The sequence below is a fragment of the Choloepus didactylus genome, chromosome 8 (assembly GCF_015220235.1).
Source record: "Choloepus didactylus isolate mChoDid1 chromosome 8, mChoDid1.pri, whole genome shotgun sequence".
Taxonomy (NCBI): Eukaryota; Metazoa; Chordata; class Mammalia; order Pilosa; family Megalonychidae; genus Choloepus; species Choloepus didactylus.
In genome coordinates, this window is record NC_051314.1 from 103,088,356 (window position 1) to 103,104,457 (window position 16,102).

At 37.9% G+C, this 16,102-nt stretch overlaps 1 protein-coding gene across 6 annotated transcripts in view; it reads left to right on the forward strand.

Moving 5' to 3' along the window:
- The window catches only part of TMTC1 (transmembrane O-mannosyltransferase targeting cadherins 1), a 289,639-nt gene that overhangs the window by 123,314 nt on the left and 150,223 nt on the right, over nucleotides 1–16,102 (forward strand). For all 6 annotated transcript variants that reach the window (XR_005218412.1, XR_005218411.1, XM_037846482.1 and 3 more), the window contains exon 7: nucleotides 743–846. Coding sequence is in view for 4 of the 6 variants with exons in the window: in XM_037846482.1 (XP_037702410.1) it covers nucleotides 743–846 (104 nt within the window). In the remaining 2 variants the exon portion in view is untranslated. The remainder of the gene's footprint in view (nucleotides 1–742; nucleotides 847–16,102) is intronic.

Sequence of the window (16,102 nt, forward strand, 5' to 3'; positions counted from 1 at the left end):
CCTAACTGAAATGAGAATTTCACCAGCAGGACAGGGGGGTGGGCTTTCCTCTGAGTGGAAATCACCTCCTCAGGAGTGTCTCTTTGGCCTCTGTGGTTCTCCTGTCACCTGAGCAACAGGATCTCACTTTTAGTAACAAAATTCCAGAGGGTACATAAAAGGCCTTCTCTGGGGTTTGCTGAAATAACCCTTCATGTGTACTCTGCTTTAGGGCATTTGAGGACTGGAACATTTTCAAGTATTATGTATCATATTTTAAACCAGTTTTCATGGGGCTCTGTGAGCAGCATGGCTAATAAGAGTTCGGGCTTTAGAGGTCAGTAACCTGGGTCCAACTCCTGGATCTTGCAGTTTGCTAGCTGTGGGACCCTAGACAAATTACTTCCAAGCCTCAGCTTCTCATCTGTAAAGTGGGAACTGTGATTCTGCCTCTAGGTTTGCTAGGCTTCAGGTGAGATGTAAAGCCTTTAACGTAGTGCATAATAGCTTGTAAGTCCTCATACTTACTAGCTGTTATGAATTTGTCTCCCTCTCTCTCATCACCTTCATTGCTTACTCTTCTCCTTATCCAACTATTTTAACTCTTCCCACTCACCTTGAACATTAAGATTTTATAGAAATGCTCACTATAAGGAATGTTTACAAAGTAAAATATGTATAAAGCATCTAGCATTATCCTCCAGAAAGGTGAAACTAACCCCCAATGAATGATTATTTTCTTACCAAATCTTGTTCTCTGAAGGTCCTAGTAGTTTTGTACTTCCGTCTGTGGATAATGGGAGGTTCCATGCCGCTCTTTTCCGAGCAGGATAATCCAGCTTCATTTTCGCCTTACATTCTTACAAGGTCAGTAGAAATAAATGTTTAAACTTCTACTTGGTATTTGTTGGATAGTTTTAAATAATCTTAATCTATGTTATTCTTTGACTTTATACGTTGAGAAAGGAAAAGTTGTGTTCTATGCAGAGTGAGGGTGGGGAGAAATTGCTATTCATACATTTGAAATTCTTTTCAGCAGATGGCACTGCTTTGTCAATATGATTGATATTGTTCTCATTTTAGTGTTTATTTGTTCAATAAGTATTTTATTAGGTACTTATCATCAATAGCAAATACCTATTGAGTGACCCATAGGGCAAATGTCACAAAACAATGCACAGAGAGGAATATAGAAGTTTATTGGACATCAGAATCATATATACGATTAAAATTGGTGGAGAAGTAAAAGTGGCAAACAGAAATAAACAACAAATTTTGCCAAGAAACAGCTAATTATGTGTTATTATTGGTCCTTGAGAGTTCTAAAGATATTGGGTCAAGAAATGGTGTTGATCAGTTGATCTGGTTCATCGAGAATGTTTTTATAGAAATTGTGACACGGTTTCCGTGGTTAAGGGAGTATTTAAACATTTCAGTATCCCAGTGGGAAACTGCGTAAGTAATCTTAAATGAAGAAACTTGGGATACTTTAATCCTTCTCCATTCTTCCTTATTTGGAGGTCAGAATATTTTGGGAGATCTAGTGGCCCTAAAAATAGGTAGGGAAAGCCCTCTTCATAGGTGTTTAAAAACCATTTCTCTCATGTTCTTTTAAAAACTCTAAAATCAATTGTAGATGATGCTGGAGAGCTCAAGACTGTTGCTTGACAGCTGATTAAAGAGGTTGACTTTCATTTAGGAAAGTGAAAAATTAACAAATGTCAACAACTCCTTATTTCCTATACAGTTGAAACTGTTTATGGAGAATGGTACCTAATTAAATATGGTGATATAATCTTTAAGACAATGTTAATCCTTCAATTTATTTTACTTTTAACTTAAAATTGACTTAAAACATGATAGCATATTCCTTAGGAGATTGATGTTATCTGATTGAGAGTGAATTAAATTATTGGTTTTCTATTTTTTTTTTCCATGAGTAAAAATGTTTTCAATTAATGGGTTTTATCTTTCCCTTAAGAACTTGGAGGGCTATTCTATGTTTCCCACAAGATGAGCTGATAAAAGCTGAGAGTTCTAAGTAGAGAAATCAGGTAAAGAATTTAGCACCACTTAGAGAAAGTACTCAATTCATGGTAGTTTATATTTTAATTATTTGTGTTAATATAATGATTATTTTGTCTCCAGTGTTTCACCAAGCTCCTCCTTGTGAAACACATACCCACACCCATGCTTGGACCAGATATTTGCCTTATCTCTAGCTTACTTCCATAAATCTGCCTCCACAGGGCTAATCTTTCATAGTCAACTTAAACAATAGGAAAAAGAAAACACTTAATGAGAATTAAACACTACTTATACTACCTCAGCACATGTTATACAACAATAGTATTATATTTCTTTGAATTGCACATAATCTATGGTATGTTTAACTTTTCTTCCATATTTGTCTGCCATGGGTTCTTCCTACAAATATGTGAAATGATCTATTGATATATTTTTATAATTTAAATAATCTTTTATTAGATTCAAGATATTGCTCCATGATCTAGACATTAAGGGGATTATTTTTAAAACCTCCATATAGTGGAGCTACTGTTAAGTTGACTTTTATAATTTATTTCCTCGCAGTGTATGAATGTTGTATGTCCTCAGACCATATAAGCTGTGTCATGAATAATCCATCTTGCACTTGAAATAATGGGCATCCTCCTTTCCCACCTTATCTTTTGACAGTTAGGTAGTTATTTCCATGTCATTCATTACTTTATTTAGTTTTGAAATTCCATTATATCTTGATTCATAATTCCTTATTTATTCAATCTGCTGTGATATACTCATGAGGCTTTCAATATAATTGTTTGACAATTTTCATAACCTTTCTTCAGCACATATTGTTGCTGTAATATTTTAAACATTCAGATGAACTGTCATTAAATTTTCATAGTTTCATATAACTTTTAACATGATCTAGTGTCATTTTCATAATAGTAACTTCCACTTTTATTTTCTACTTGCAAAAAACAAGATAAATGTTAAATTGAACCTTGACTTATAGCTCATTTATATTTTAGCTTAATTATCTCAAAAAGCAACAGATTCTTGGATTTTGTTTTTATGCCATGCAGTCATCTTTGCTTTATACACCCATTTCCCTTAAACGTTTTAATTGACAAATTTCTACTACTTTCTTTGCTCTGTATGTTTTCCTTTATTATTTCTAGTTGTTTATTCTTGTTTTTTTAGATTATTGATTTCCATTAAAAAAGGATATCTTCCAATCTGATTAGCCCATTTTTACGATAAATATTATATCACAGTTGTTTTCATTACTTCCGACGAACGTTTGGATTAAATAAAGCTTGAGTATGCTTCCAAATAAGTTATAAGGAATCCAAACACTAGTGTTGGCTTACCCCTTCCAGGTTGTCTGGAACCTTTAAAAGTTATTGATTATATCTGATTGTGTATATTGTTTATAAACTATGTTGTGTAAATAGTCTAATTAGGCTTGACATCTCTAACCCTGCTTTTTGTTAATGTTGCACTCTACGTGTCCTTTTGAAATGTCTCTCAATGACTTTCAGGATCTCCAGACCTTCTTGTCTGGATAGTTTTAGCTGTGATACCTCATTGATAAATGTTTCAGGTTCTGTAGCTCCTTAAAGAATAGCTACTTACTACCCTCAAGAGAAAAATCTTGTGTAGTGGCTTGTTCCAGTTTGCTAAAGATGCTGGAATACAAAATACCAGAATTGGATTGGCTTTTACAATGGAGGTTTGTTGTTCACAAATTCACAGTTCTAAGGCCATGAAAATGTCCCAGTTAAGGCATCAATAGGATGATACCTTCTCTGAAGAACGGCCAGTGGCATCTGGGATTCCTCTATCACATTAGAAGACACATGGCTGGAGTCTGCTGGACCTCTCCCTGGGTTAGCTTGTCATTTCCTTTCCTTTCTCCAAAATGTCTCTGGGCTCCTATCCTAGCTTCTCTCTCTCAGCAACTGTGCGCCCTTGCTTGTTTCTCCCAGGGTGTTTCTCTGTGAGCATCTGGAGGTCCTCACTTAGCTTCTCCAGGGCAAACTCTGGGCTTCTTCTCTTAGCTTAGCATCTCCAGATGTCTTTCTGCTTGCATCTTCAAGCGTCTGAGACTGTGTCAGCTCTAAACTCTTTTTCTCTCCCTGAGCTCTCTCAAGGACTCCAGTAAACTAATAAAGACCCACCTTGAATGGGCGAGGTCACATCGCCAAGGAATTAATCTAATCAAAAGGTTCTACCCACAATAGGTTAGCCCCCACAAGAGTGGATTAAAAGAACATAGTCTTCTATGGAGTACATAACAGATTCAAACTAGCATATGGCTCCATTCCCTTTAGCTTTTGGTAGGTTTCCCTCCAAGCTTTCTTGTCTCCTGAATCTGAGCACCAGGGTTACTTTCATTTTTATCCTTAGAGTTTAAATGTAACCTGTCCCTCGGGTTACTAGTTTCTGGAAGCCTTACATGCACTGACAAAAGAGACAGACGGAAGAGAGTAAGAACAGACTGCTTCTCAACCCTCCAACCAGTTATTTCATTCATACCTTCCATTATCAGTAAGGAACTACCTGTCCCATGGTCGTTGGTGTCAGGACAAGGTGACTTGGATCTCTGACTCACTGCCATCCTAGCTGTACCATCTTAGCTGCCAAGGGGCTTAAGCTGCAGTTTTCTCCTTGGTGACTGGCACAAAAAATTCTTTGGTAGAACGCCTGACGAAATTAGAAACTCGGTCCAGTCATTTGCCAGGTTCTCCCTTTCATTTCCAAGGTGTATATACACTTTTCCAGAGAGAAGAGACATTTCATCTACGACTTCTGTATATGAATGACTCCATCCAATTCATATACAAGAGACTATGCTCAGGCAATTCAATCAGTTGGTCTATAATACCCTAGTAATCATGCTTTTATATTCTTCCTCTCTTTTCTTTTAAAAAACTTATGTCTCTCTGTTCTTGCATTTCAAATTTAAAACCTGTAGACATCAGGGGCATTTCAATGGCAGTGTTATAAATGGCTTTTCACATTCCTTTAAGACATTTGTATTAGAATTGCTCTTGAGCATCCATAAAAGTGTCTTTAATTCCTTTCCCAAGTAAGGTTTCTACTCTGTTTGCTTAATTCTTTGATTTCTGGTATGCTGGTGATTCTACAAGTGGATTATTTTGGTCTGTTTCCTAGTTTTGTTGGTTTTTCTTTCCTTCTCCTCAGTTGTACAAGTTTGCTGTGATATGGCTAGCTTTGTGAGCCCATCTTTACTAATAACAGGTTTGTTATTCTGCTGTATCAGTTTGTCTTCATTGATGCTTTACCGCCTTTATAAGTTATAAACTTCACACAGCCTTCAGTAGCATCGTTGTTTGTTTCTCATTATTTCTTATTTTATAGTAGGAACAATAAATTACTCTATTGTCAGGTCAGAGTTTTCAGATGAGCTTTTTATTAAGGGGGCTTAATAGTTGCTCTTGTTATTGATTTCCTGGTTTTTTTTGTTATTGTTTAAATACTAATAGTTTTTCAGAGTAGGTTGGTCAAATTTTCCTTTGTTTCAAATGATTTCTTCTTAGGACTTTATCTCTGAGATTCTTTCTCTTTTTGATTATCTATTTCTATGAGTTTACCTAGGAGGAAATACCCTGTCATTTTCTGCTTGACTAAACTGAGATGTATACTCATGAGAAATCTTTAAGAAAAATTACCTACCACCTGTGAATAAGACGAATGATGTCAGCATAACCTTTGGTGTAATACTAGACAGCATTGTCTAAAAAACGCAGGGGACATGTAACTTTGGTTGCCTTATTATTTACTATTGATTAGGCTCTAGACATTTTACAACTCTGTAAAGTTAGAATTTAACATATAGAAACCTGATAGAGGTGATGATTTTCTTTTCTCTGTAGTAAAAAATAAAACCTCAGATGTTACAGTTTATTGCCTTGAGAACACTGAAAAGATTTGTATCTGATTTACCAATCTCATTCCTTTTTATTTTTTCATACACTATAATAATCCCAGTTTTTCAAATTCTCTTATATATATACATGTATATGTAAACAGATTTATTAAGATATAGTTTGTCTGCCACACATTTAAAAAGTAATGTTTTGTGGTTTTTATGATTCTCACAAAGTTGTGCAACCATCACCACAATCAATTTTAGAATATTTTTATCATTCCAAAAAGAAACCCCATACCCATTAGGAGTCATTCTCCATTTCTCCCAAACCTGTCCCACCCCTCCAGCTCGAGGCAACCACTAATCTACTTTCTGTCTCTATGGATTTGCCTTTTCTGAACAATTCATATAAATGAGATTACATAGTTCGTGGTCTAATGTTTTCAAGGTTCATCCATGTTGCAGAATGTATCAGTACTTCATTGCTTTTTATTCCTCAACAGTATTCCATTGTACAGATATGCAACATTTTATTTTTTTATTGATCAGTTTATGGACATTTGCATGATTTCCCCTTTTTGGTTATTAATTTGTAATGCTTCTATGAATATTTTTGTACACATTTTTGTGTGGATATATATTTTCATTTCTCTGGGGTATATATCTAGGAGTAGAATTGCTGGGTCATATGATAACTCTCTTTAACCTTTTGAGGAACTGCCAGACTGTTTATCAAAGTAGCTGCTGCATTTTACATTCCCACCAGCTGTGCACAAGGATTTCACTTTCTCTATATAGTTGTCAACACTTACTATCTGTCTTTTTGATTGTAACCCTTCTACGTGATATGAAGTGATGTCTTATTGTGGTTTTGATTTGCATTTCCCTGAAGGCTAATGATGTTGAATATCTTTTCATGTGATTATTGCACAGTCTTATATATTCTTTGGAGAAATGTCTATTCACATCCTTTTTCCATTTTTTAACAGGGTTATTTGTCTTTGTATTCTTGAGTTGTGAATGTTCTTTATATATTCTAAATACAAATCTTATTAGATTTTTATTTACATTTTCTCTTATTCTGTGGGTTTTCTTTTCCCTGTCTTGATGGTGTTCTTTGAAACAAAAAGGTTTTAATTTTGATGAAGTTCAGTTTGTCTATTTTTTTGTTATTGCTTGTGCTTCTGATGTTGTACCTAAGAAAGCTTTGCTTAACTCAGATTCTCCTTTGAACTGCATTTGTCACTGTCTTTAGAATTTGTTCACTTATCTTTATCCCCACTGTGACCATCTTGGATGAGTGCTTGGGTCTCTCACCTGCATTACTGAAATAGCCTGACTGGTCTCTCTCCCCACAGTTTTACTCTCCTGAGATCCATCCTTCACACCACTTCCCAGATGATATTTGTTAAACTGGCTTAATATTTAAAAGGTCAGCGTTTCCCTATATGCTTTAGGATAAATAGTTAACCCCTTGCAGGGCATATGGTTGGGATCTGGCCCTTATTGCTCTCTTTAAGGTCATCTCTCGCTTTCTTTTTTAATTAGAGAAGGTATGGGTTTACAGAAAAATCATGCATCAAAATACAGAGTTCCCATATTCCACCTTATTATTAGCACCTTGCATCAGTGTGGTACATTTGTTACAATTCATGAAGGAACATTTTTATAATGGTGCCATTATGGTCATTTACCTTAGGGTTCACTGAGTTTTACATCCTGTTTTTTTTTTTTTTAATTTTTATTCTAATAACATATATACAACCTAAAATTTCCCCTTTTAACCATATTCAGATATTTAATTGAATGCTGTTAATGATATTCACAGTGTTGTGCTACCATCCCTACCATCCGTTACTAAAACTATATCTCCTCTCCTTTTCCTTACTAACTTCAGTCATTAGACATATTAAACACTTCAGTTCCCTAAATATACCATTTCCTCTTTTCCTCAGAGCCTTTTCACATGCTGCTTTCTAGTCCTACAATGCCCTTTCCTTCATTCTCTAGTGATTGCTGCTTCTAGGAGGTCTTGCATGAACCTTCTTACTCCAGTCTTGTTGATACATGTTTTTATCCTTAGAATCTTATACTTACTTCTTATTACGCTATAGTGTTCATGCTATATTGCTAATCTTAATTAGCTACTACACTTTTTACTAATCTTTCTCATATGAATGTGTGTTCCTCAAGGGCAGAGACCATATCTTTTCTTCCTCTGTCTTTTCAGCAGGTTGTGCCATGCTGAATCCAAGGCAGAGCCACAAGAAGTGCTTATTTTATGATGGATGAATGGAATGAATGATTGTATCTACTCTTATACATCCCCTGCTCCTGGGGACGTTATGCCCACCTTTACCTTCCTTCCTCTGAAGACCACTTCAAATCACCACCTTGGGATCTATCCTTGCTTTAATTGCTGTCTCTAAGATGTTTCCAACTGGACATGCCTTAGCAAACTCTAATATGGAGAAATTAGAGCTACTTATTATAACCAATCTCAGCATATGACTGCTCTGTCATGAGAATGACCAGATTAAGTGACACATTAGAAGATGCATGTATTTATGGAATCGAGAGATCATCCTGGGTTATTTAAATTAATTAATTAATTACAACTCTTTGACATTTGAAGAAAATTGGTTCAAACCTTTCTCCCATATGCTGAGGTGTCCATGTTTCTGCCTTCCCAGAACATTATGTTCTCATGGGCATCTCCCAGTTCATTTTCCTCTTCCTACTGAATTCTCCATCTCATCCAGGGTTCAGTGCTCATGGCCATTCTCTTTTCCTTGTCTTATGCCACCCAAGACACAGAGCAAAGACCTTTCATCTTAACGTCCTCCAGTACATCACTAATATAAAGCATTTGTGTATAGGACAAAGGAACAGAGCTACATTGCAGAACCATGCCACAATAATTTATAATTTATATAAGATATCACCATTCTACAAAACCCTTCAGCTAATCTTCTGTTGAGGATTTCTCATTGGCTGAATTTTTTCAGCAACACTCTTCTGTTATTTGCTCAGCCCTACCTCTTGCTCACTCCATCCTTATATATTCTTCCTCCTTCTAAATTTCTGATCATTTACTATAAAGCCTCATAGTACACAGGCCATTCCAGATTAAATCATATTCAAATCCAAGTGCATCACTGTCCCACCTTGGTGAGACTAGGCCATTCTGATGTAAAATCAAACTCTGAAATCTAAATGGCATAACATAAAAGATTAAATTTGCTCACAGTTAGGACTGCTTATAGATTCTGCAACTCTCTGAAGCAGCGGTCTTCCTGGTGGGTTTCAAGCTGCTTGCATTTTATAGCCCCACCTTCTGGAATGGCTGAGTCACTGCATCAGAGAAAGAGATAGCTGGAGGGGCCCAAGCTTCTTCTTATTGAGAATTTTAAATACATTCAGAAGTAGTGGGGAATAGTATAACTAACGCCCATGTTTGTTCCCATCACCCATCTTTGCCATGTGCCAACTGAGCTCAATCTTGTTTCATTGATACTCCCACCCACTTCAAACCCTCTCCAGTCTCCCCTGTCACCACTGACATGATTTGAAACCAGTCCAAGATATAATTTCATTTTAGTCATTATTATTTCACTATATAATATCACTAAAAGGATACCTTTATAAAAATGTAACCACAATATCTTATCATAACTAAAAAATTACCGATAATTCCTTAGTATTATCACCTATTCAATTAGCCGCTCAGCTCTTGAGTATTTCAGCTGCGAGAGACCCACATCACCTTTGCCCAGACCTGTTAGCCAGAAGTAGATGTGAGCCTCATGGAAATGTGTGCCAAGGAGAAGGAAAATTAAACAGACTTGATGATACATAGCTTTGTGTCTGACAAAGCCTGTGATGGTATTTTCCTTAAAAAACAAAGAAACCAAAAAACCTTAAAAGATAGTTTTTTTCCCTCAGAGAAATTTCAGGCCTGGATTTTTTAATAACCTGTTTTTCTCTGTGTGTGTGTGTATATATATGAGTCATCAAGCAGGTTGAGTGCTGCCACTTTTGCCAAGCACCAGAACAGCACACTTCAGAATCTTGGGGCGCTCACAGATCCTTATCCATTTAGTTTATCTACTACACCTGTTTCCTAGTCTAAGTCCTACCAAATCTTGAAGGCTCAGGGCCACACAGTACTTTATGGTTTTACTTCAGCCACTTTGCCAAATCTGGATGTTTCAACACTTGAGAATCATGTTGAAGTCCCAGTTCTGGGGTCCAGTGCCTAGAGATTCTGCTTCCCGTGGGTTCAGAGGAATTACATTTGAGAAGTGATGAAATGTATTATTTACAACTTGTCCTGTATAAGTTCCATTTAACTTTTCTACTTCTATAAATATTAGTGTTTAGAAAGGTAATGCTTAGACATTCAATCTTGTTAATCTGGGTTTAAACATGAAAATAAAAGTGTGAGTTATGTGTGAATTCAGTATAGGACTAGAGCCTGCAGGAGAGATAACATGATGTTTCCACTTTTGAGGCCGCTTCCTACTGCCTAGGAATTGGTTTTATCTCACCAGATTTGAAGGGGAGAGGACGTAAAGCAGTATAGCTTGGTGGAAGAAGTATTGCCTTTATAATATTGAAAATGGTTGTCTTTCAAATCCAGGAAATAGATAAAATAAGATTTTCTGCAAAAGAATATCAAGTCCCCCTCTCAGCATCATGTTTTTTCATGAGATGTAATCCTGGATAAGTCTGTAGAATAGATTTGCTTAAGTGAGTCGATGTGTTTCTGCTATTGATAAATATAGGCAAAGGATTGTATTACTCCACAGGAAAAGATCAAGACGAGGAAATAATAAGATTAAGATAGAACTCAATACCTTCATCCAAAGAAGCTTCTTTTTCTCCTTTTCCATTTTTGGTTGATGGCGTCAAATAGATACAAAACCTTAGGTATAGATTGTTACAGCCCTGGGGCAAGGTGTCTTCCTAATATTTTTATCTCTTGATGCTTCTAACATGGGACCTATCTCACAGTAAACTCTCAATAAGTGTTTATTGAATTAAGATATTCTTCTTTTTTAAATAATACATTGTGTCTTTAAAGTGAACTGTGCAAAATCAGCTGCTTTGTTCTTGCTTCCACACCATGTTAGGAGGCTCTTAATAAATGCTTCTTTTGAAATGAAATTGAAGTTATTCTTTTTCTTTTCAATCAATAATTACCAAATCAGAATATCAGAATCACTCAAGGAAGCATGGTAACAACAAAGATTTCCTGGTTCATTTCACAGAAATTCTGATGGAGTAGGCACTGGGTTGGGTGAGAAAATCTGTATTTAAGTAACAGCCTGTGCGTCTTGGGTGTTACCATTTTCGAGAACCAGAGATGTCGGCTCTATCCTCTGTGGCTGAAGCCCTCTTTTCAAGGGGGTTGTTGCACAAGGTTATTTATTTGTACTGTATTCATAGAAAAATAGTCTTGTAGGGATGAACGAGATCATCAAGTTTAAAAAATCACACTACTTAGTGACATCTACTTAGTCTTATGACCTAGAAATGAAGGGGAGAAATAAAAGGAGGAGGAAAAAGGAGAGAGTCAAAAGCAGAAGCTTGTGGAGGTGACAAATTTTACTTCTGAACCAGGGGCCAGCTGTGGGAAAGTGCTGGTCCAGCTCAATGATTGATTTTTTTACTTCTTGAAGAAAATTGTATGCTCCTTTAAATCTAAAAATTGTGTTTCCGTCACAGTCTTAAATTCCTGAGAAGCTGATGAAAGTTAAAGGAGCAATTCTTTTATTTTCTGGCAACATTGGAACATAAAGGCAAAAATTGCTTTTCATAATGAATAAAATGCCAAGTCCAAGCTTTTATTTTGGAATTCTACTTCTTGCTGTGTGATGCTCTAGCAGACATTTTCAGCAGTGCAATCATCTGTTCGTTCAACTGGTAGAGGGAATTATACACTGATTTTAAGTTTATGTCAGCCCTGATTTAACTGCATGAAAGCTCAAGTTCATCTTGGCTGCACAGTTCAGTGAATAAATCAGAGACTCGGTCAGGTGCTTCTCCATGAAACACCAGTATTTGACCCACCATGTTTCCCTTCATTTCTCCACCTTAGTAAAGAAACGTTAATGGGAGACCATATGATGCAGTGGAGAATTAGATTTGAAGCCAGAAAATCCTGTCTTGTGTGCAGGCTCTGCTCTGTGTACTGTGGGACATTGAACAAATCACCATCTCCCTAAGATTATTTCCCTTGCTGCAAGAATGAGGGTAATAGCCACTCCCAGAGATTTTATTAGGACCAGATAATCCTTACATACAAATGCTTTGTAAATGGGAAAATGTTGTATGTATTTATGGAGTTTTTAATGTGACTGGATGTGCTTCATTAATAGACCAACAGGATTCTTGTCTGGGAGTCTGGCAACCTGTACCTGATGCATAGTAAGCAGTCAGTACACGTTTGCCGAATGAAAGCTGAACCTATGCTCAATGAGAGAGAGAATATTAGTTTGAAATACATATGTTGTTAAATACCTTATAGAGAGAAACAGACCCAAGGTAAGAAATGAACCAAGGATTTATTTTGCAGAAGGCATCGTGTGCTTTTTTTCTTTGGTAGATATTTGGGTAAGAAGTTGTTGCTGGCAGCCTTAGATATTGAACTTTGTTTCTTCTACTCCAATGAAACTGTCTGTTAATAACTGTAGTAAAAGCATATTAGAAAGGTCAGAGAGACTTAATGGCATTTCAGATTCCCTTTATAGTTTATCCATGGTAACACAAGTTCTCATTGAAACTATATTTATTGCGGTTTAATGCAAAAGAAGAAAAATAAGGCTGGCATAGCTTTGTAATGATGCTTCTGTAAAGTAAACGGGGAGTGGCTTTACACGTCCATTACTCACGGTGTGATCACCTTCCACAAGCCTAGCACAGCACTAGGTGTGGAGTGGGACTACAAAAAAGCAGAACGGACTACAAAAAAGTCTGTCCCCTAAAGCTACATTCTGGGACAGCTGGAAACATGGTGAGTAACTTCTGTCAGATTGCAGAAATGTATATGGCTGCCTTAGGCCAAAATAAAAGTGTGAACTTCAACTATTTCCAGATTTTATTGTTTTAATATCAGATTGATTTACCAAAACCTACAGAGTCCATTTATTTAAAGACCTGGATCCCAGAGAAATAACTATAGACAAGATATATTCTCTGCCCCGGAGGAACTTCTGTTTTAATGGGGGAAGACTGGCACTCAGACAGGCCGTTTGAAAGCAGTGGGCTGATCCCCGGTGCTGTGGGAGCCCATGGAAGGGACAGCAGCCTGCCTGGGGAGGGGGCTGTGACACGGAAACCTGAGCACAGGAAGTGACATCTATTTTGGGACCTGAAGGATGAGGAGGAGTTGGGAGTTCAGTGATCTGTGAGACTTGATTGTAAAAGACAACACGAGCCAATCAGGTGCTCTTCTCAGGAATTTGAAACCAGAGAGCGAGATGATTGACCTTGAAAAGTGAAGGTATGAAGACAAGAGAAAGGCAGAGGCCTGGGGCAGCCCTGACCACTGTGTTCCAAGCTTGGGAGGAACAAGCACAAGCCCATCAGCAGAGAGAAGAGGTAGGCCAAGGGCACAGAGCCAGAAAAGGGGCCATGAAGGAGGCTTGCAGCCCAGAGAGAGGGCGCTCCCTTGCTTTCCTCTAGCTGCTGCCTGGTTTGGGCTCCCAGGAGGCCTGGTTTTACTATTTTTTCCTGTTTTTGATTCCTGTGGGGCCCTATATTTTTGAAATAACACTACTTTTAATTGAGCTGGCTTAATGGGGCCGCTGATCCTTGTAAGCCAGAAGAACTTTAAGAAAATTTCAAAAAAGAAGCTGGCCAGAGTGTGACTTGGATCCATTTTCCTGTAGTGCAAGTGTTTGGAAATGGTCTTGCCTCTCTGTTCCCAGGCACTGAAGCTGCAAGCATGCAGTGCTGTGGATGAGCCTTGGACCTGGAATGCTCCATGGCAGGCACACAGCCCCTGCCTGGCACCTTCAACTCTGATGCCACGGAGGGCAGGGAGCTGAGGGCGATAGGTCGCCACCTCCACCCTCCAGTCGACTGGTGTTGCCTTGTGGCTCTCTGTTGCCAGCCCTGTGCCCTGGGGGTCACACCGTGCTCCCAGTCATCCCAGCCTTATCGGGGGAGGGTTTTCCTTGTTTGAACCTGCTCGCTTTGACACTTCCAACACCACTGCTCAAGCTACTGTGGCCAGGGCCCTTAGACGGAATGCCTCTTCACCACTAGCTGAGGTTTGCCATGACTGCTCTGAATCTGGTTTATAATTTTTAGCCCCCTCCCAAAATGATTCCATTGCATCTATGCTTTCCTGTTTGAAACATGGGACATATCTCAGCTAACATTCCAGTAACTCCTCTATTCTTTGAGTCCCTGAAGTTTCAGGAAATATCTTAAGACTTGTCTTCCGTTTACTGTTTGCATGATCTGTGTCAAGTAACTTCATTCTCTGAGGCTCATTTTTCTCATTTGCGATACCATTTCTTGTTCCAATTATAGATTTGTGTAGTAAATGAGATGACGTGGCAAAGCCCCCCACACAGTAGGTGCTCCCTGACTTCCTAAACAATGGATTAAATCACTCCACACAATGCTTCCTTGCATCTGTGACTTCAGCTTTTTCTCACCATCCATTCTGTGTGACATAGAGTCTTGTGCCTTTTGTGAAATAAAATTTAAGAGCTCCCAGCTATGCCTGTTGATCAATTTCAGCCCAGTGCATTCTTTCAGCACATGCATCCCACGCTATCTGAACCTGTTTGCCTTCCGAGTTGGATAGTGAGGTCAGATAAGGAAGGATACCTGCACTTGCTGTAGGCCAAGCTTTGGGGTTGTGGGGAGAGTTCTGTTATAGGAAAATGAGCACACCAGTTTTGTGATAGCTATTTGTGACCTTTTTTGATGATGCCCTCATTTGAAGGGTTGTTTAAAGAGGAACCACGGATGGCTTAAGGGCATTTCTAAATTTGAAACCATTGTTAGTGTTCCTTGATTATTTGATATATTAAAAAAAGTCAAAAGTACATTAGATCTGTACTCAAAATAGAGCAGGGGTGATGTTCATTGCTTCCACCCACAACCTGGAAGAGGAGGCCCCAGCCTGTGGTGAGGCTCACAGAGTTTAAAGATATCTGCCTGTGGAGGTGGGCTTCTCATCTGGAGAGCCAGGGCCTTCCTGGAAGAGGTGTTGCCTTCCCTTTTTCTCCCAGCTTGTTCCAAATCTTGGCTAAGCCTCCGTGGCTTAGGCACCTTTTTCTTTAGCCCCAAACTCTTTGCTCCTTTTTTAGCCTTCTCTTTAGCCCCAAACTCCTCAGCAAAGAGTTTAGTACCTAATAAGGTGTTATCAAAGTCTTGTTAGGAAAAGAGAGATTGTGTACTTATTACTCATTTCTTAAGAAAAAGCTGAAACTTAATATCCTAGTAGTATATCCAGTCTAATCACAAAGTTTTTACAAGCATTACTGGTCTGTGCTTCCTCTATTTTTTTAAGTTGTTAATTTATACCTTACAATTTACTTAAACCGTCAATAACATTCCCCTCCTACCCATGTTATTTTGTTTGTCTACTTACTGAGGAAGGAAGCTGGATGATCTTTACAAAGTCACAGAGTATCTTGATTTTCAGTATTTTTCTAGTGTAACTTTAGGATGTTGCTGAAGTTCATCAGAAGTCTGGCTTCCAGATGTATGGTGAGCCACTATTTTATCTGATTCTCTTTTCTAAAAGTAAAATTGAGCAAAAAGGGATTGTTGGTGGGCACTAAACTATTTATGATAATTTCAGTGAATTTGGAGAAGACATTGGGCAGGAGTTGAGATGGCATCAGCCCTTGTGAGGACACATGGGGTACTGTTAATATGACGTTTCTAATGATGTTAAAATTCAATATAGATTGAGGTTCAATTATCCATTTTTGATAAATGTTTGAGTAGAGAGGTAACAGAATTGAGCAGACTGTCTTCTTGTGGTTAGTTATTGCTGAATGCAATAGGGCAGTGATTCTGAAACTCTTGAGATACGTATGAAGACAGCTGCTTCTCCAGGTACACACACAAACACATATACACCTTGATTTAAACACAAAAATAAAAGTGATAAACTTTCTCTGCTTGGTGAGAACTGTAGATAATTAAACATATCCCCAAGGTCATCTGCTCTAGTCCACCCTGATATCT